This window comes from Podarcis bocagei, assembly GCF_964188305.1.
Source record: "Podarcis bocagei genome assembly, chromosome: 4".
Taxonomy (NCBI): Eukaryota; Metazoa; Chordata; class Lepidosauria; order Squamata; family Lacertidae; genus Podarcis; species Podarcis bocagei.
The window spans coordinates 3,868,216-3,888,314 of NC_138128.1; the positions used below are offsets into that span (position 1 = coordinate 3,868,216).

Consider the following 20,099-nt stretch of genomic DNA (forward strand, 5'->3'; position numbering starts at 1 on the left):
TATATATATATATATATATTTTAAAAAAGGCTGGCTTAGCAGAAACCCAGGTTAAAAATGGTAGGATTCAGTTGAGCAGTGCAACACACACACACACACACACACACACCCCACAAAACTCAGAAAGGAATCCGTAATGAATTGAAAAAATGTTTAAAAGTACTTTCCAACCCCCCCCCCCCAAAAAAAATAAAACAGAGTCCTTTTTTGTTGGGAATAAGTCAGATGGAAATTCCCAGGTGTCAGAAAAAGAATATTTATGTATGCCGCTACTACGGCTCGTGTTTTGTTAGCCCCAAATTGGAAAATGAGCGAGGTCCCAACTAAAGAAAAATGGCAGCTTAAACTGATGGAATATGAGCATCTTGCAGACCTAACATATAGAATAAGAGAACAAGAAGAAGATACGTTTAGAGAAGATTGGAAAATGTTTATTGATTATATGGGTGAAAATTGTGTACACTTGGCAGCGTTAAGAAATATTCAACAGTGTAAATAAGCTTTGGTGGATATAATAATGGAATACTGAATGGTATAGTTAATGTGAAATATGCAGGGATTTATGATATGCAAAATGAACCATGGAAAGAGAAGAAGGGACGTTTTAAGGTTGCTTAAATGAATATTCTAAATTGTGAAGCAGAAAATTTAATAAAATTATATACAGAAAGGAAAACGAAGCCAGGTTGAATTAGCAGCAAAAATATTTCCTTGAAAATGTTTTTTTGGGGGCCCCTAGCCCCCCAGCTCCCCCAGATGGTGCCCCAGAATCAAATAACTATATAATGGAGGTCCTGAGGAGGGTGAACCAAAGAGTGTCTTTGCATCTATGTTTCAGTTTACCTGTGAGATTGCCGTACTATACAGGCCACTGGTCTGATGCTGTTCTTAGGAGATTCTTAGGAGTGTCCCTAGCTGAACACAACCCATCTCATTCTCCCCCCTTTTTAATTAAATTTTCTGTTTTACCATTCGAAATGCGCATTTAAACATCCTTAAAATATCAATGACTTCCCTTCTTCTCTTTTGATGGTTCATTTTGCATATCATAGATCCCTGCGTATTTTACAAAAACTAAACCATGCAGTATTCCATTATTGCATCCATCCAAACTTATTTACGCTGTTGAATATTTCTTAATGCTGCCAATGTTTTGAAGTGTACGGAGTTTTTCCCCATTTAGTCAATAGACGTTTTCAAATCTTCTTTAAACCTATGTTCTTCTTGTTCACTTGTTAAGTCTGCAAGTTGCGCATGTTCTGTCAGCTTAAGTTGCCATTCTTCTTTAGCTGGGACCTCGCTCATTTTCCATCTTAGGGCTAGCCAACCTGTCTCATTCTCCACCCAGCATTGTTTTGAATTGCAGTTATACCTATCCCCCCCCCCACTTCAAATTGCACTGACGCATCTCTCTCTTTCCTCCTGCCCACCTGAAAATCCAGGTGCGCCCCTGAGAGCCTGAAGACGCGCACCTTCTCTCACGCCAGCGACACCTGGATGTTTGGCGTGACGTTGTGGGAGATGTTCACCTACGGACAGGAGCCTTGGATTGGCCTCAACGGCAGTCAGGTACAATCGCGGGGGCCTGATCTGCACAGTGCCTCACCTTGTTGTTGTTTAGTCATTTAGTCGTGTCCGCCTCTTCGTGACCCCCTGGACCAGAGCACGCCAGGCACTCCTGTCTTCCACTGCCTCCCGCAGTTTGGTCAAACTCATGCTGGTAGCTTCAAAAACACTGTCCCACCATCTCGTCCTCCGTCTTCCCCTTCTCCTTGTGCCCTCCATCTTTCCCAACATCAGGGTCTTTTCCAGGGAGTCTTCTCTTCTCATGAGGTGGCCAAGGTCTTGGAGCCTCAGCTTCAGGATCTGTCCTTCCAGTGAGCACTCAGGGCTGATTTCCTTAAGAGTGGAGAGGTTTGATCTTCTTGCCTCACCTTACCTCGTGAAAAGAGAGCTGAAATCCTCACAAACGAGAGGGTGTTGATGTTTTTAAATGATGTGCACTGGACCTCCTGTGTCGCTCTCTGCGTTGCCACCAAGCTCCTAGTCCTCACCAAGGAGGCTTGCTAGTGGGCCGGTTCCGGCTTGCTCTCCAGAGCCCTGTTTTCTTTGCCTAGATTTTGCACAAGATCGACAAGGAGGGAGAGCGGCTGCCGCGGCCAGAAGACTGTCCCCAGGACATCTACAACGTCATGCTGCAATGCTGGGCACACAAGCCGGAAGACCGACCCACATTTGTGGCCCTGCGTGACTTCCTCCTGGAGGTATTTGCCAGAGGTGTTTTGGGGTTTTGGGGAGGGAGGGAGGGAGGAATGCAAAATAATAGCAGCTGGGAAAATCAGTGTTAACCTGTGCGCCCAAACTAAATCATGTCTGGAGGAATAATAATAATAATAATAATAATAATAATAATAATAATAATAATAAAAATAATTTTTTATCCTGCCCTTCCCGGTTCAGAAAACCAGGCTCAGGGCGGCTAACGCCAGATTTAAAACACTTAATTGATGCAACAAAAAACAGCATGAAATACAGTATAAAACGTGAATAACAATAAATTCAGAATTCAAAATCAATTTAGGGGGGAAATCCATGGGGAATGGGGAACCTTGGATGTAAGCGAGCAAACTTGTTTTCTGCTGCTGTGGGGGGTAGGCCCCAAACCGATGACTTCAAGTTACAAGGAAGGACATTCTGACTAAATATCAGGAAGAACTTTCTGACATTAAGCACTATTCGATAGCAGAATGGACCCCCTCAGAAAGAAGGTGGTGGGCTCTCCTTCCTTGGAGGTTTCTAAGCAGAGGTTGGGTGGCCTACTGGCAAGGATTGTTTAGGGGTTCCTGCACTGCAGGGGTTGGGCTAGATGACCACTGGGGTCCCTCCCAACTCGGCAGTTGTATGATTCTATGACTCAGAAACCCCTCCAGGCATCTCTTATTTGGGTGTCCTCTGTGCTGCCACCTAGTGTGTGAGAGAGAGGCAACTGCCACACATTCTATTTTATTTTACAGTGGTACCTTGAAGCTGACCCAGAAACTGCAGAATGCTGCAGTGAGGCTGCTTATGGGGTCCTTGCCGCAGGATCACATTCACCCAGTGCTTTACCATCTGCACTGGCTCCTGGTGGAGTACAGGAGCAGGTTTAAGGTGCTGGTTTTGACCTTTAAAGCCCTATGCGGCCTAGGACCCATGTACCTACAGGACCGCCTCTCCTGGTATGCCCCGCGGAGGACCTTAAGGTCCACAAATGACAACATTTTGGAGGTTCCAGGTCTCAAGGTGGTTAGATTGGTCTCAACTAGGGCCAGGGCCTTTTCAGTACTGGCCCCGACTTGGTGGAACGCTCTGTCACAAGAGACCAGGGCCCTGCGGGACTTGACATCTTTCTGCAGGGCCTGCAAGACAGAGCTGTTCCGCCTGGCCTCTGGTTTGGACTCAGTCTGACCCTTCTGTTTCCCTCCCCTTATGGTTTTGATCCATGGGCTACTTTTAAAATGAGGCTGCATTTTTAATTGCATTTTAACCTGTATTTTAAATTGGTTTCCCCCCCCCCCCATTATGTTTTTACTGGTGTTAGCCGCCCTGAGCCCGGCTCTGGCCAGGGAGGGCAGGGTATAAATAAAAAATTATTATTTTTTATTATTATTACCTTGGTTCTCAAACTTAATCTATTCCGCAAGTCCGTTCCAAAACCAAGGTGCGCATTCTCATAGAAAGTAATGCAAAACAGACTAATCTGTTCCAGACTTTTAAGAACAACCTCTAAAACAGCAATTTAACATGAATTTTACTATCTAACGAGACCATTGATCCATAAAATGAAAGCAATAGTCAATGTACTGTGCTATAAAACAAATAAGACAGTATTGTAGATGATAAATATAAAAAAATTCTTTTCTTTCTTACCGGCACTGCTGATAGTTATTGTTTGGATGGAGGGCTTTTATCCATTTCCGCAATCATAGAATCATAGAGTTGGAAGAGACCCAAAGGGCCATCGAGTCCAACCCCCTGCCAAGCAGGAAACACCACCAGAGCACTCCTGACATATGGTTGTCAAGCCTCTGCTTAAAGACCTCCAAAGTAGGAGACTCCACCACACTCCTTGGCAGCAAATTCCACTGTCGAACAGCTCTTACTGTCAGGAAGTTCTTCCTAATGTTTAGGTGGAATCTTCTTTCTTGTAGTTTGGATCCATTGCTCCGTGTCCGCTTCTCTGGAGCAGCAGAAAACAACCTTTCTCCCTCCTCTATGTGACATCCTTTTATATATTTGAACATGGCTATCATATCACCCCTTAACCTCCTCTTCTCCAGGCTAAACATGCCCAGCTCCCTTAGCCGTTCCTCATAAGGCATCGTTTCCAGGCCTTTGACCATTTTGGTTGCCCTCCTCTGGACACGTTCCAGTTTGTCAGTGTCCTTCACACACAGTCAATCAATCAATCCACACAGCCACAAAAACAAATTAACCGAAAAAGCCTCAAAAGCAAAAACACAAAATAAATTGCAAAAACAAAAGCGCCAAACCTAATCTGTTCCAGAGCTCTGTTTGACTTCCAAAATGTTCGAAAACCAAGGTGCAGCTTCCGGTTGGTGCAGGCGCCCCGGAAACAATAGCCGACAGCCACATTGGATGTTCAGCTTCCAAAAAAATGTTCACAAACCAGAACACATACTTCTGGGTTTTCGGTGTTTGGGAACCAAGGTACCACTGTATTGCATTTTGTATTTTTGCATCTTTATCTCACCTTTCCCCCAAGATAGCATGTGTGGTTCTCAGCCTAGTTTTATCCTCACAACGACGTTGCGAGGTCAGTTAGGGCTGAGAGACTGTGACTGGCCCAGTGAGCTGATTGGCGGCTAATTTGAGATTCGAACTCGGGTCCCTCAGGTCCTCGTCTTCGGCCGGGGGCCAGGGCAGTTTCCCTCCCAGCAGATCTGCAAGCTTTTGGCTGGGTGGTCTCTTTGCTGAGCTTTCATGTCTCCCCTGCTTTCCTCCCCCAGGCGCAGCCCACGGATATGCGGGCGCTGCAAGATTTCGAGGAGCCGGACAAGCTGCACATCCAGATGAACGACATCATCACGGTCATCGAGGGCAGGTAGCGTGGGGCGAGGGGAGGACTGGGCAAACTTTGAGAGGGACCCAGGGGGCGAATTCCGACCTCGTCTAAGAAACCTTAATCACCGTGGGCAGTGCGGCCCTATGCGCTTCTACCGAGAAATGCAACTTATTCTGCAAGACGGTCACCCAAATCACCTGCTTTGCAAAGGCTGTTTCCAGAGGTTGTTGCAGGATAGCTCAGCCGGTCTCGCGCGAGACGATCTCAGGATCGCGGGTCCCACGTTGAACAGAAAGTGTCCTACATCACAGGGGGGTTGGACTAGATGATTTTTGGGGGTCCCTTCCAACTCTAAGATTCTGGGATTCCACCTGCCAAAGAGTCCCTGGGAAGAGAGAGTCTGACCAGGGCATTGGCTCACTGTCTTGCCTTGGCCATGTTGCTTTGCCACGGTCGTCCCCGCCGGATTTACAGAATAGGAGGCCTTGAGGGCAAGCGCAAACAGAGATTGTCAAACAGCGGCAAAAGCTCCTCTGATTGAAATCACCCTGGATCATCATAAAATGTGAAAGATGGGCTCAGGAATCTCATGGGGCTGTGCTTTGGGAAGGAGGGGGAATGTAGCGGGCATAGCATCCAGTTACATTTGGTTTCTGCTTAACTTAGCTGGGAGTTCTTTCTGCTCCCCCTTGGAGTCAGGGGTTGGGATCCTGGCAGACCCAGATGCTTAGAAACTGTGTGCGAGTTTACGTTTTTAGTCTAGTGTTAGGGACGCAGGTGGTAATGTGGGTTAAACCAGAAGGTTGGCTGTTTGAATCCCTGCGACGTGGTGAGCTCCCGTTGCTCGGTCCCTGCTCCTGCCAACCTAGCAGTTCGAAAGCACGTCAAAGTGCAAGTAGATTAATAGGTACCACTCCGGTGGGAAGGTAAATGGCATTTCCGTACGCTGCTCTGGTTAGCCAGAAGCAGCTTAGTCATGCTGGCCACATGACCCGGAAGCTGTACGCCGGCTCCCTCGGCCAGTAAAGCGAGATGAGCGCCGCAACCCCAGAGTCGTCCGCAACTGGACCTAATGGTCAGGGGTCCCTTTAGCTTTACTAGTACAGTGTTGCTTTAACTTTTCAAAAGCCTGACATTATTGCTGTTAACTTTTTCACATGGGAATCTTATTGCCTTATCTTTTTTTGTAGACGGCTTTGAGCTCTCTCTCTCTCTCTCTCTCTCTCTCTCTCTCTCTGTGTGTGTGTGTGTGTGTGTGTGCTGATTTACAATCAAGTGCTGCATAAATTTTGTGGAATAAATTAATACATAAAGCTTTGTGGGCGGGATGCTCAGAAAGGCTTCGTCTGCTGAAGCTCAGCGTAGCTGGGATTATTCTGTGTGGGGTTCCTCGGAGGCATTTTAGCAGAGATTGGGCGGCCATCTGCCAGGGGTTCTCCACCCGTGATCCCTGCATTGCAGTGGGCTGGACTAGATGACCCCATGGGGTCCTTCCCAACCCTACGAGTCCGTGGCGGTGCCCTGCCCTTTGCCAGCCTGCGTGCCATGCCAAAGCAGTGCTGCCCGGGCTCTGGAGCGGCTGGCCTCCCTTGCCAGGGCCCCTCTCTGAGTCACTCCTTTCCCCGGAGTGTGATTTCTGCCTTGGCATGCGTACCCTCCAGTGCTCGGCGAGCCACGTTCTCTCGCACGCCCCCGCTCTGGCTGCCGCTCCCTGCCACCCACGCTCACCTGATCCTCATGCCCGTAGAGGAGACGGCACCGGCTGGTTGGCTGGCTGACTGGCTACCCTGGGACGGTTTCCCCAGAAGACCTTGCAACCGCAGAAGGGTTTTCCGAAAGAGGCGATTGTCCTCTTTGGCAGCAGCCTGGCATGAGAAGAAGCAGGAAGAAGCGAAGGGGGCACCCCTATTCCTATGAATGCCAGGGGCCCCTGAAGGTGGGTGTCCCATGGGCACTGGGGTGGCCAATGTAAGAACAGGATTTTTAGAGAAAAGGACAATGAGAGAGCTGTAGAAATACTATGCAAGAGAGAGGGGGCGCTTTTGATGTATTTGGATTTGAGGGGAGTGGGCTAAGATTTTTTGGGAGGGACCCATCAGATTTCCATTCTCCTGCCCTCGCTGTGTGTACCAGTCCTGGCATCTCCAGATTGATTCCTACATTGCCAGGGGCTGGACTAGATGACTCTAGGGTTCCCTTCCAACTCTGCTGTTCTGTGATTCAGTGGCAAGGATATCAGGGGGGCAGGACTAGGAACGGGTCTCTTTTCTCCCAAATAATAATAATAATAATAATAATAATAATAATAATAATAATAATAATAATAATAATACTTTATTATTTATACCCCGCCCATCTGACTGAGTTTCCCCAGCCACTCTGGGCGGCTCCCAATCAAATGTTAAAAACAGTACAGCGTTAAGTATTAAAAACTTCCCTGAACTTCAGATGTCTTTTAAAGATAGGAAAGCTGCTTATTTCCTTCACATCTGAAGGGAGGGCGTTCCACAGGGCGGGGGCCACTAACGAGAAGGCCCTCTGTCTGGTTCCCTGCAACCTCACTTTTCGCAGTGAGGGAACCGCCAGAAGGCCCTCGGCACTGGACCTCAGTGTCCGGACTGAACGATGGGGGTGGAGACGCTCCTTCAGGTCTACTGGACTGAGGCTGTTTAGGGCTTTCAAGGTCAGCTCCAACACTTTGAATTGTGCTCGGAAACGTCCTGGGAGCCAATGCAGATCTCTCAGGACTGGTGTTATGCGGTCCTGGCGGCCACTCCCAGTCCCCAGTCTAGCTGCCGCATTCTGGATTAATTGCAGTTTCCAGATCACTTTCAACGGTAGCCCCACGTAGAACGCATTGCAGTAGTCCAAGCGGGAGATAACTAGACCAAGGGTTTGGTGAGCAGCTACGGCTGCCTCCTCTGCCAGCTGGAGGAGATGCTCTTGATCTGCCCCTCCCATCAGCCCCCGCTGATGGGATTGGTGGTCCAGCATATCTGCCTTGCTCAGACACCCACCTGGAGTCCTGTGTCCAGTTCTGGGCACCACAGTTTAAGGAGGATATTGACAAGCTGGAAGGTGGGCAGAGGAGGGAGACTAAGACGATCAGGGGTCTGGAAAGCAAGCCTGATGAGGAACGGTTGAAGGAGCTGGGCATGTTTAGGCTGGGAAAGAGGAGGCTGAGAGGAGATACGAGAGCCATCTTCAGATACCTCATGGAAGAGAGAACAAGCTTGTTTCCTCCTGCTCCAGAGGGTAGGACTCGAACCCGTGGCTTCAAGTTATAAGAAAGGAGCTTCCGACTAAACATCAGGAAGAACTTTCTGACAGCAAGAGCTGTTCGACAGGGGAACAGAATCGGAAGCTGGTAGACTCTCCTTCCTTGGAGGTTTTTAAGCAGAGGTTGCCAGGAACTCTTTAGCTGTGACCGCTGCATTCTAGCAGGTTAGACTGGATGACCTTTGGGGGGCTCCCTCCCAACTCTACCATTCAGACTGTCAGCGGAATGCCAGTGGAAGGACGAAACACAGAGGTTGTGCCCATCCCTGAAGACCCCTTTCCTGCCCCTCTGCGGCTGACTCCGTTGCCCAGCTGCAGGCTGGGTCCGTCCCCCCTCGGAGCAGCGGCCGTGGGCCAGGGCGGGACGGTGTGTCTCCAGGGACCGGCTTTCGCTGCCGCCTGCCTCTCCGTGACTCTTGCTCCTGGGCTGGGCAGCCTTAATTGCAGGGAGTTGGCTGGCAACCAGAGCCAGCGACGAGGGCGTAGCGCTGAGCATTACGTCACGGCCCTGCTGAGTGACAGGGCTGAGCACATAACAGCCCTTCCTCCCTGCCTCTCTCTCACACTCGGGACGCAGTGGTGGGAGAGACTCGGGCTTCCCTGACGGCTGGGAGGCTCGCCTGAGGATCCGTCGTGGATTTCTCCCGGGGAGACCCAGCGCAGGTGATTCTTCTGCCAGGGAGGGGAAACCGAGGCCGGTGGGTGGGTGGGTGGAACTGCACTGCACCGCCGGAGGCAGTGAGAGCTGCTGCTCTCGCACTCGGGTCCTGCTTTGGGGTTTCCCATCGGGGCGTCCGGTTGCCCCCTTTGAGAACAGGCCTTCGGGAGGAGATGAGCTGCCCCGCTTTGGCCAGCCTCTCCTCATGTTCTCAAGGGGCTTCACAAGGTTTCGCTCTGGTTTGCCCAGCCGTCGCTTTGCTGGTGGACGTTGCTCTGCAAGGCAGGTGAGCACAATTTGGCAGCTGGGGTTGCGGGTTCAAGTTCCGCCTTGCCGTTTTGTTGATGCCAGCCCTGCCTTGGCTCAACCTATCTGTTTGTTACCCCAACCCATTGCTCGGGTGATGGGGAAATGGAGAACTAATTTGTGATGCTCAAACCAAATGCTTTAGCTGAGATTCCTGCATTCCAACGGGTTGGACTGGATGACCTTTGGGGGGCCCCTTCCAACTCTGCAATTCTCTGATTCAAATGCGAGACGATCTTTGAACGCTTTGTTTTTTCTTTTAAGTGGACTTCCTTTGCATGTTGTTGGTTTAAGACATAGGAAGCTGCCTTATGCTGTGTGTCAGACCATAGGTCAGTATTGCCCGCACGGACTGGCAGCAGTTCTCCAGGGCTTCTTTCTCAACCTGACCTGACAATTGGGGATTGAACCTGGGACGTTCTGCATGTAAGGCAGCTGTCCTGCGCCCTGAGTTGCAGCTCTAGGAAGCACGAACTGCGCATGCCCATTTGCACCCTGCCCTGGTCTCCTGCCAGCCTGCGCAGCAAATGTAGGCAAGAGTTGGCTTAAGACTGTCTGAAGCGGGGAAAATAACTATGAGCAGCTCCTCTTCCATTAACTGACCTGGTGCAGAATCTGCCAGGAAGCTCACGTGCCTGTTGCTTAATTTTGGCCAGTCTTGTCCAGAGTTTCCTGTTGGTTTGCGACTCCTGGAGCAGACCTCAGTCTGCTGTCTGCAGTTTGGCTGCCCTTAAGAGCACATAAGGTAAAGGGTAAAGGGACCCCTGACCATTAGGTCCAGTTGTGGCCGACTCTGGGGTTGCGGCGCTCATCTCGCTTTATTGGCCAAGGGAGCCGGCATACAGCTTCCGGGTCATGTGGCCAGCATGACTAAGCCGCTTCTGGCGAACCAGAGCAGCGCACGGAAACGCCGTTTACCTTCCTGGCGTGCTTACAAACTGCTAGGTTGGCAGGAGCAGGGACAGAGCAACGGGAGCTCACCCCGTCACGGGGATTCGAACCGCCAACCTTCTGATCAGCAAGTCCTAGGCCCTGTGGTTTAACCCACAGCGCCACCCGCTTCCCTTTAAGAGCAGATACATCACTTCTTTTGCATTCAGTACTTGGCTGAGCCTTGGGGGCGGCACGATGGGAGAGCTTTTGCTTTTCGGCTAACCAGAGTCCCCCTTGGAAACTTTGCCTACTTTACGCTCTGACTGGTTCGGAATAAGCTGGGATCGAACTGTGGTTGATAGAAGCATAGAATAAGCAGCTATCTTGCCTTTAAAAGACATCTGAAGGCAGCCCTGTTTAGGGAAGTTTTTAATATTTTATGCTGTATTGTTTTTAACACTTGATTGGAAGCTGCCCAGAGTGGCTGGGGAAACTCAGCCAGATGGGCAGGGTATATATAATAAATTATTATTATTATTATTATTATTATTATTATTATTATTATTATTATTATTATTAATTGTAGAGGGACCCCAGGGGGTCATCTAGGCCAAGGGTCGGCAAGGTTTACCTCACTTGGGCTGGTTCACTCCAGTGGAGAACCCTCCATGCGCTGGATCGGGTGTGCGCCCGCGATTTCCAACGTCTGTGTCTGCGCAGATGCAATTTCCAGCACCGGTTTAGCGCAGCGCGCGGGGACTCGCTGAGCAGGCAGCTCGGCTTGGGGCCGGCTCGGGGGCTGGTTAAACGACCCCCGTGGGCCGTTTGTGGCCCATGGGCCTTAGGTTGCCGACCCCTGATCTAGCCCAACTCCCTGGAATGCAGGAATAATGATCCCGGCTTGTACATTAACCACCATCCTGGCTTGCGCATTCCACCCAGGCCCGGTTGGAAAGTGAAAGGGATGGTTTCTGATTTCCTTGCAGCCTTGCCAGAGGATGACAGATGGGTGCAAAGAGTTCAGGAGTCCGAGGTTTAAGAACATTAAGGCTTAAAAAACACACACCATGCTTCAGCCTTGGTCATCTCGCCGCTGAAGTCATCTCGCCTCGTTATGTCTCCAAACGGGCAGAGGGGTCTCCAAACACGAAACCCTTTAACTGGAAATGCAGGGAATTGAATATATGCAGCTGCCTGTTGGGTCCATCTAGCTCAGTATGGCCTACCCTGACTGGCAGCATCTCTCCAGGGGTTCAGGCAGGGGGTCTTTCCCAGCCCCACGTGCCAATTCTAGAGACGGAGCCTGCTCTACCGCCGAACCACGATCCGTCCACCTCTCTCAAGCAAACCCCAGAGCCTCACCAAATTCTGCCTTGGTCAGACCCCACCTTGTGTCCTGTTTCCCGTTCTGGGCAGCACAATTTAAGGAGGATATCGACAAAGTGGAAGGTGTGCAGAGGAGGGTGACCAAGATGGCCAAGGGTCTGGAAAGCAAGCCTGATGAGGAACGGTTGAAGGAAATGGGTATGTTTAGCCTGGAAAAGAGGAGACTGAGAGTAGATAGGAGAGTCATATTCACATAACTCAAGGGCTATCAAATGGAAGATGGGGAAACTTTGTTTTCTCCTGCTCCGGAAGGTAGGACTCGAACCCATGGCTTCAAGTTACAAGAGAGGAGATTCAGACATTAAACATTAGCAAGATCTTTCTGACTGCAAGAGCCGTTTGAGAGTGGAATGGGCTCTCTCAGAAGATGGTGGGATCTCCTCCATTGGAGGTTTTTAAGCAGAGGTTGGATGGCTTAAATGGATGCTTTAGCTGAGATTCCCACATTGCAGCGGGTTGGGATAGATGACCACTAGGATCCCTTCTGACAATTCTGCGATTCTATGAACACTGCTTCTAACCAGGCCTTCCAGTTAGTGGGTATAAACTGCAAGAGCCCTTGTCTTTTTCAGGGCTCCATCTTCCAGGAACCCCAAATTTGGAGCCTATTTGGAACTGGTGGGAGTTGCGCAGATGTAGAGATGAGCAGAGTCCTGGTGATTAATCTGCCCGGTGTATCAGTTCTCGATTATATAATGTGCTTCGGGTCCTTGTCTGCCTGACGTGTCTCAATCTGGCTGTGCTCTTAACTTCTCTTGTTCCCTCTTGTCTCAAGCTCTTATTGTTGTTGTTGCAGTTTCTGATTAATCAAATGCGCTTCCTGCCCTGCCTTCCAAGGAACTCAGGATACCCCCCCCCTTTCCCAGTCATATCACCTGTACAGTTTAATGCAGAGGCAGGGAGCTTTTCGCCCTTCAGGTGCTTCCGCTTGCAGCTCCCATCAACACCTGCCAGCAGGTATGATGGGCACTGAGACATAGCTGTCAACCGTCCCTTATTTGGCGGGAAACTCCCTTATCCTAGCACCGTGTCCCACTGCTGTCCCTTATTGATGGATGTCCCTTAAAATTCCCAGGTTTCAAAGGAAGCAGCTCCTCTCCCTCCCTCCCTGCCAGCCAGGGAGGAGGGAGGCTCCAGCTGTGTTGCTTGGCTGCGTTGCTCACCCTATAAGGAGTCTAAGAACAACTGACCGCGTTGCCTGGGGACTCGCCTTTGCTCAGCGCTTCCCAGCGGAGAGGTGGTGGTGGTTTTCCTTGCTGCATCCCCTTTGCCGGGTTGCTGCGCTGTGGGAATCACCGCTTGAGGCTTCGTTTGGCTGATGGCTGGGCTTTCTGCCTTTGGCTCGGAGGGGCTCAGAAGTTGAACATACCTGTGCTTGGAAAATCCCTTATTTTGGCTGCTGATCCCTTATTTTCGAGGCTGCTGGTCCCTTATTTTCAAATCTGTAATTTGACAGCTATGCACTGAGATCCTGCAACACCTGGACAAGCAGGCCCTCCCCTCCCATATTTGTGGCAGGCCCCACTGCCCTGCCTGCCGAATTCGGCCCTTTTTTGTGGGAGTGACCATAGCTCAGCCGCAGAGCACCTGCTTTGCATGCAGAAGGTCAACCGCTGGCAGCATTTCCAGGTAGAGCTGGGAGAGGCTCGCTGCCTGAAATCCTGGGAGCCGCTGCTGCCAGCCAGTGTGGGCAACACTAGGTGGACCAATGGTCCAAGTTACTGTGTTCACATTTCAACAAAGCCTCCGTGAGGACCAGGATCTTACGTTGTTTTTAGAGGAAGGACTGTCGTTCAGAGGTGGGGCAGCTGCTTTTTGTGGGAAGCAGAAGACTCCCTGCCTGCACTCCTCGACAGCTGCTGCCAGTCAGAGCAGACAGTATTGGGGTAGATGGACCAAGGGTCAGACTCAGTATAAGGCTATTTGGCTCCGGCTATGGCTCTCTCCACTCTCTTTTCCTTCCTTGCAGCCACGGGGAACAGGGAATCCAGAATTAGCGCCAAAGGGGGCTTGTATAAGCAGTAAAATAAAATAAAGAATCCAAACCTTTCAATAGATGCCTGGGCTCTCCAGCACCGTAAATAAGGAGGATTGGGTTGCATTGGAGAGGTTGCGATTTTCCAGCTGTGGGTCCTGCGTTGCAGGGGGTCAGACTAGATGGCCTTTGGGGGGTCCCCTTCATCTCTACAGCTCTTTGATTTTATGACTACTGAGCAAAGCAACAGTGAGTCTTAAGAGGAGATCGGATAAAGACTCCGCTGTGAATTAAGTTCAGCATCCTCAGTCCAGCCGTTGGTTCGCGAAAGTGTTCACCTTCCGCCCTCTCGTAAAATATCGGGGTGGCACACAGGCCAGTGGAAAACGTAGAAGCCCTTAAAAGAAGCAGCACAGAACCGTGTTGGATTGGGGTGACTCTCAGGGTTGCTCCGAGCTCGGCTGCTCTCGGTTCACGCTCGTGCGCTCAGAGCCGCCCATGCAGAGCAAACTCCCGGTGACTAAGCGCTGCAGGTGACTTTGCACACTTTTCAGGGACCCCTCCTCTGTGGGCATGAATCACCCTCAGTAGCAACGTGACTGCAGTGCTTAAAAAGCTAACTTCCTCCATGGCAGATTTCCCCCTCGCATAGAAAGGTTTTGAGCATACGATCTAGTTTTAAAACTCTGCATAATCTCTTGACGTAAATGCCAATGGACCGGACTTGGTTGGTTGTTAGATATATATCCCAGGAGCTCAGGATGGGGGCTATGTGGATCTGTCCCTGCACCACCAGCTTACAGCTTTAGCCTCACAACAACCCTGTGAGGTAGGTGATAATAATAATAATACTAATAATAATAATAATAATAATAATAATAATAATACCCTGCCCTCCCCAGCCCAGACCGGGCTCAGGGCGGCTAACACCAGGTATAAAAACAATTGATTGAAATACAACTTAAAAACAAGATTAAAACACAACATTAAAATGCAGGCTCATTTCAGTAGAAACTCAAATCAAAAACTTTGGTTAGGCTGACAGGCATTGAGCTTCCTGGCCAAGTGGTGATTTGAACCTGCTGGGTTCCAGCTCCGTATTCCAACCACTAAACCAAACTGGAGATGAATGGGGTTTCTCAAAAGAAGGAAAGAAACGAGACCCAATGTTTATTCTAGAAATAGTTGTGTCATAGCTCATGGGAACTTATGGGAGCTGTTCAAGAGCTCGGGTGTGCAGGAGAAGTTCCCCAGCAGGCAGAAGACCATAATACGAGCCCTGAAGCAGCAGGATCAGGTCAAAGAAGAGGCCAGGATCCTGTTCCCACAGTGGCCCAATTCTCCTAAAAAACACGAGAAGCCTAGATAGAGTGCTTCTGGACCTGGAGGTTCCCTAAGAACATCAGAAGAGCATCCTGCCCCAATGGGAAGCCGTCCAAGTTGGTGGCCGTTGTGGCAGGGAGTTCCACAGGTTAACACGGCCGCGCTGTGCTTTTGCTGCGGCCGGAACTCCGAGCAGGTGCTCTCTGGCTGATAAGAGTGCAGGCTGGAGGACGGCTGTCTCCTGAAGTTACCTAGTGAGTCACTTGCTTGCAATCAGGGCTGGCTCACCCCCTTTCCTGTTTACCTTCTCGAGGAGTCGTCTTTCTGTGCCAACTTATTACTCAGCGTGGAGGACGGGAGGGCGGCAGCGAGAGGCGGGGCTGGCCCTCCTCCCTTGTGAACATGGAGCGGCTCGGTTCTGGGTTAACAGTCTCACACTTGAGGCATCGAGGAACGGAGCAAAGGTTTCCCAATCGTCGAGAGGCTGCTTAATCAGGCTGGATTTCATGGCACGCCGAAAGCAAAACATAGACTGTATGGCTGTGCACACTCCATCTAGTTGGAGCATGCTTAAATCACCTGGAGAAGAATTCTGGGAACTGTAGTTTATCCTCTCTCAGAGCGACACTTCCCCAAACCGTTGCCAAACTACAGTTCCCAGGATTCTTTGGGTTTCGAATCACTGCAAGCTGCTTGAGTGGGGAAGTTTCCAATGTATTTCCAACTTTAAAGCAGTTGCTGATATTTTTCCTGTCCCATCAGTCAATTAAGAATGCATATTTCCATAGTACAGTCGTACCTTGGTTCTGGAACGCCTTGCGACTCAGAACGTTTTGGCTCCCAAACGCCGCAAACCCAGAAGTGAGTGTTTCGGTTTACGAACGTTTTTCAGAAGCCAAATTTACGACGTGGCTTCCGATTGGCTGCAGGAAGCTCCTGCAGCCAATCAGAAGCTGCGCCTTGGAATTCTAACGTTTCCGGAAGTCGAACAGACTCCCGGAACGGATTCCGTTCAAGAACCAAGGTAGGACTGTAGTTGATTTCTGATTCTAACATTGTTCTTTTTTGTTGTATATGGTTTCATGTATAACTGTTGTAAACATCTCTGCAGTTGTTGTTTTTAAATGAACACTAATATATAAATATTTTTGCAATTAAAAAAATAAACTACTTGGTGAGAGTAATGAGGTACATAGAATCGTAGAATTTTAGTGTTGGAGGGGACTTTGAGGGTCATCTAGTCCAACCCCCTGCAATGTAGGAAACTTTCGCCCAACATGGGTCTCGAACCCAAACCCTCTACCAAGTGGGACGTGGGTGGCGCTGTGGGTTAAACCACAGGGCCTAGGGCTTGCTGATCAGAAGGTTGGCGGTTCGAATCTCCGTGACGGGGTGAGCTCCTGTTGCTCGGTCCCTGCTCCTGCCAACCTTGCAGTTCAAAAGCACGTCAAAGTGCAAGTAGATAAGTAGGTACCGCTCCGGCGGGAAGGTAAACGGTGTTTCCGTGTGCTGCTCTGGTTCGCCAGAAGCGGCTTAGTCATGCTGGCCACATGACCCGGAAGCTGTATGCCGGCTCCCTCGGCCAATAAAGCGAGATGAGCGCTGCAACCCCAGAGTTTCCCGCGACTGGACCTAATGGTCAGGGGTCCCTTTACCTTTACCTTTACTCTACCAACTGAGCTGTTCCATCTCATGGCACAGGGATTATCCCGGTATCCTGAACAGCTTGCCTCTCATACTTTTACCGAAACTTTGTTCCTGTGTTCCTGAGGTGAGTCTGCCATAATAATATATTATTTAAAATTTGGGAGTCGGTCTGAGAAGCTACAACCCTTAGCAGATTACATTTCATTGCCTTGCCATTCAAGTCCTCTAACAAACAGAAAAGAGGAGCGTTATTTGATTTTCACGTTGTCTGCAGATAGTTTGCGAAATCTGACTTGCCTGGTCTGTTCACCCTGCCGTGGTATAATGTTGGGTGTATCCTGTGTTTGGAGCTCCTAGTGCTTTCTGGTTCCTGACTTTTCTCACTTTCTGTATGTTCTACAAAGCTTAGTAAAAAAAAACTTATATATATATGGTGAGAAAAGGGCTTGAAAAGTAGGGTGAAGAGCGTGTTTTCAGAATATTCAGTGTCAGCTCACAGAAATCATGGAAAGTGTGCCTCCCGCTTGCACTGATTCCCTTGTTCCTGCCCATTCTGGAACTTTTCCCGCGGAAGCATCAGGAAATTCCACCGTGAAAGGCAGCCGATGTCACAGGGTTGCAAGCCGTAAATTTCTTACTGGAATGGTGACTCAGTGAATGGCTTTTATCTCTGACCGTTTGGCTGGTTGCCACCCCTGCTTTGAGTCAGGGAGGAATTCCCCCCTGTTCGCCAGCCAGGTGGGGAAGGGATGCAAGTCGCTCAGCGCTGGAGCATCTTTTGGATGCAGAAACCCCAGGTTCACACCATCTCTGGGTAGGGCTGGGAAAGGCTCCCTGAAGGGCTGCTGCCAGTCAGAGTTAGAAGGATCAGCTGCCTATATTCCTAAGGTCATGTTGGCTAGTGACTTGGTGCATTGTCCCTCTGTAATGTGTGGCTTGGCTTGCTTGCTTGAGCTTTTGCCCTGTAAGCACCCCTTGAGATTGCCTTTGTTTGTGCTGTGGATTGAGAAGAGCTTTCCTCCCTCTCTCCTAATACTAGAACTCGTGAGCGAAGCTGAATGTTGGAAGATTCAGGACAGGCAGCGCACAGTTAAACTATGGAACTCCCTGCCACAAGGGTCAGAGATGGCCACCAACTTGGGTGGCTTTAATAATAATAATTTATTATTTATACCTCGCCCATCTGGCTGGGCTTCCCCGGCCACTCTGGGCGGCTTCCAAAAGAATATTAAAATACTGTGATACATCAAACATTAAAAGCTTCCCTAAACAGGGCTGCCTTCAGATGTCTTCTAAAAGTCTGGTAGTTGTTGTTCTCTTTGACATCTGGTGGGAGGGCATTCCACAGGGAGGGCGCCACTACCGAGAAGGCCCTCTGCCTGGTTCCCTGTAACTTGGCTTCTCGCAGTGAGGGAACCGCCAGAAGGCCCTCGGTGCTGGACCTCAGTGTCTGGGTAGAACGATGGAGGTGGAGACGCTCCTTCAGGTCTACTGGACCGAGGCCGTTTAGGGCTTTAAAGGTCAGCACCAACACTTTGAATTGTGCTCGGAAACGTACTGGGAGCCAATGTAGGTCTTTCAAGACCGGTGTTATGTGGTCTCGGCGGCCTCTCCCAGTCACCAGTCTGGCTGCTGCATTCTGGATTAGTTGTAGTTTCCGGGTCACCTTCAAAGGTAGCCCCACGTAGAGTGCATTGCAGTAGTCCAAGCGGGAGATAACCAGAGCATGCACCACTCTGGCAAGACAGTCCGCGGGCAGATAGGGTCTCAGCCTACGTACCAGATGGAGCTGGTACACAGCTGCCCTGGACACGGATTTGACCTGTGCCTCCATGGACAGCTGTGAGTCCAAAATGACTCCCAGGCTGCGCACCTGGTCCTTCAGGGGCACAGTTACCCCATTCAGGACCAGGGAATCCTCCACACCTGCCCGCCTCCTGTCCCCCAAAAACAGTACTTCTGTCTTGTCAGGATTCAACCTCAATCTGTTAGCCGCCATCCATCCTCCAACCGCCTCCAGACACTCACACAGGACCTTCACCGCCTTCACTGGTTCTGATTTAAAAGAGAGGTAGAGCTGGGTATCATCCGCATACTGATGAACACCCAGCCCAAACCTCCTGATGATCTCTCCCAGCGGCCGCATGTAAATGTTGAAAAGCATGGGGGAGAGGACAGAACTCTGAGGCACCCCACAAGTGAGGGCCCAAGGGTCTGAACACTCATCCCCCACCACCACTTTCTGAACACGGCCCAGGAGGAAGGAGCGGAACCACTGTATAACAGTGCCCCCAGCTCCCAGCCCCTCAAGACGGTCCAGAAGGATGTTATGGTTGATGGTATCAAACGCCGCTGAGAGATCCAGCAGAACTAGGAAACAGCTCTCACCTTTGTCCCTAGCTCGCCAGAGATCATCAACCAGTGCGACCTGCTCCCACGGTGGCGTCTACCTCTTCCCGAATCTGAGCGACTTTATCTGCAAAAAACTTTGCAAAATCATTGCAAGAGATCATGTGGCCCGTACTGGAGGAGGTCCCGGGCCACAGGGAAGTTAGGCTGGCCTCAACTAGAGCCAGGGCTTTTTCGGCTGTGGCCCCGATCTGGTGGAACGCTCTGTCACAAGAGACTAGGGCCCTGCGGGACTTGACATCTTTCCGCAGGGCCTGCAAGACGGAGCTGTTCCACCAGGCCTTTGGCCAAGGCACAGTCTGACCTCCTCCTTCTGTAATCCTCATAGAACTCTTGCCCAATGGTTGCCATTAATTTGGCTCTGAATTGATTTTAGAATGAACTGATTTTAGAATGTATTTTGATTAACTTATTGTGATTTTATGTAAACGGTGTTACTGTTGCTGTTGTTAGCCGCTCTGAGCCCGGCTTCAGCTGGGGAGGGCGGGATATAAATAAAATTTTATTATTATTATTTTATTAATTATCTAGTCCAACTGCCTGCAATGCAGGAATTTAAGCAGAGGTTGCCTACCCAACCTCTGCTTAAAAATCTCCAAGGAAGAAGAGTCCACCACCTCTGTTCCTCTGTCAAACAGCTCTTCCCGTCAGAAAGTTCTTCCTGATGTTTAGCTGAAATCTCCTTTTTATGATTCCCCATCCTATAACGTACAGGTGCTTGCAGATGCTCTGTCTCTGGGGGGGGAAACCTGACCTGCTATCCTCCTAACCTGTCCCAATTTTGTTCCCCAGGGCTGAGAATTACTGGTGGCGGGGTCAGAACAAACGGACGCTGAAGGTGGGCCAGTTCCCGCGCAACACGGTGACCTCGGTGGCAGGGCTGTCCGCCCACGACATCAGCCAGCCCCTCAAGAACAGCTTCATCCACACGGGCCATGGAGACACCAACCCACAACAGTGCTGGGGCTTCCCCGATAAGATTGACGAGTAAGAACTTTTGCTCTTTTCCCTTTCTCCCCAGTTTCCTTTCCCCGCAGCTGTTCGGGGGATTCCCGGAAGGACCGGCCGTGGCCTCGTGGCTGTGGGGGACGTGGCTTGCCCCAAGGCTGCCTGCCCCTTGAACTAATGCCACTCAAATCCCCTTTCAGTCAAGAAATGGCCTAGGGAGCTGTTTCAGG

The 20,099-nt window shown here is 50.2% G+C and overlaps 1 protein-coding gene across 6 annotated transcripts in view; it reads left to right on the plus strand.

Annotated features, from left to right (window-relative positions):
* Positions 1–20,099, plus strand: part of TNK2 (tyrosine kinase non receptor 2) — a 97,572-nt gene that overhangs the window by 60,357 nt on the left and 17,116 nt on the right. For all 6 annotated transcript variants that reach the window (XM_081190043.1, XM_081190044.1, XM_081190045.1 and 3 more), the window contains 4 exons: positions 1,443–1,569; positions 2,118–2,264; positions 5,010–5,104; positions 19,714–19,908. In XM_081190043.1, coding sequence (XP_081046169.1) covers positions 1,443–1,569; positions 2,118–2,264; positions 5,010–5,104; positions 19,714–19,908 — 564 coding nt within the window. The remainder of the gene's footprint in view (positions 1–1,442; positions 1,570–2,117; positions 2,265–5,009; positions 5,105–19,713; positions 19,909–20,099) is intronic.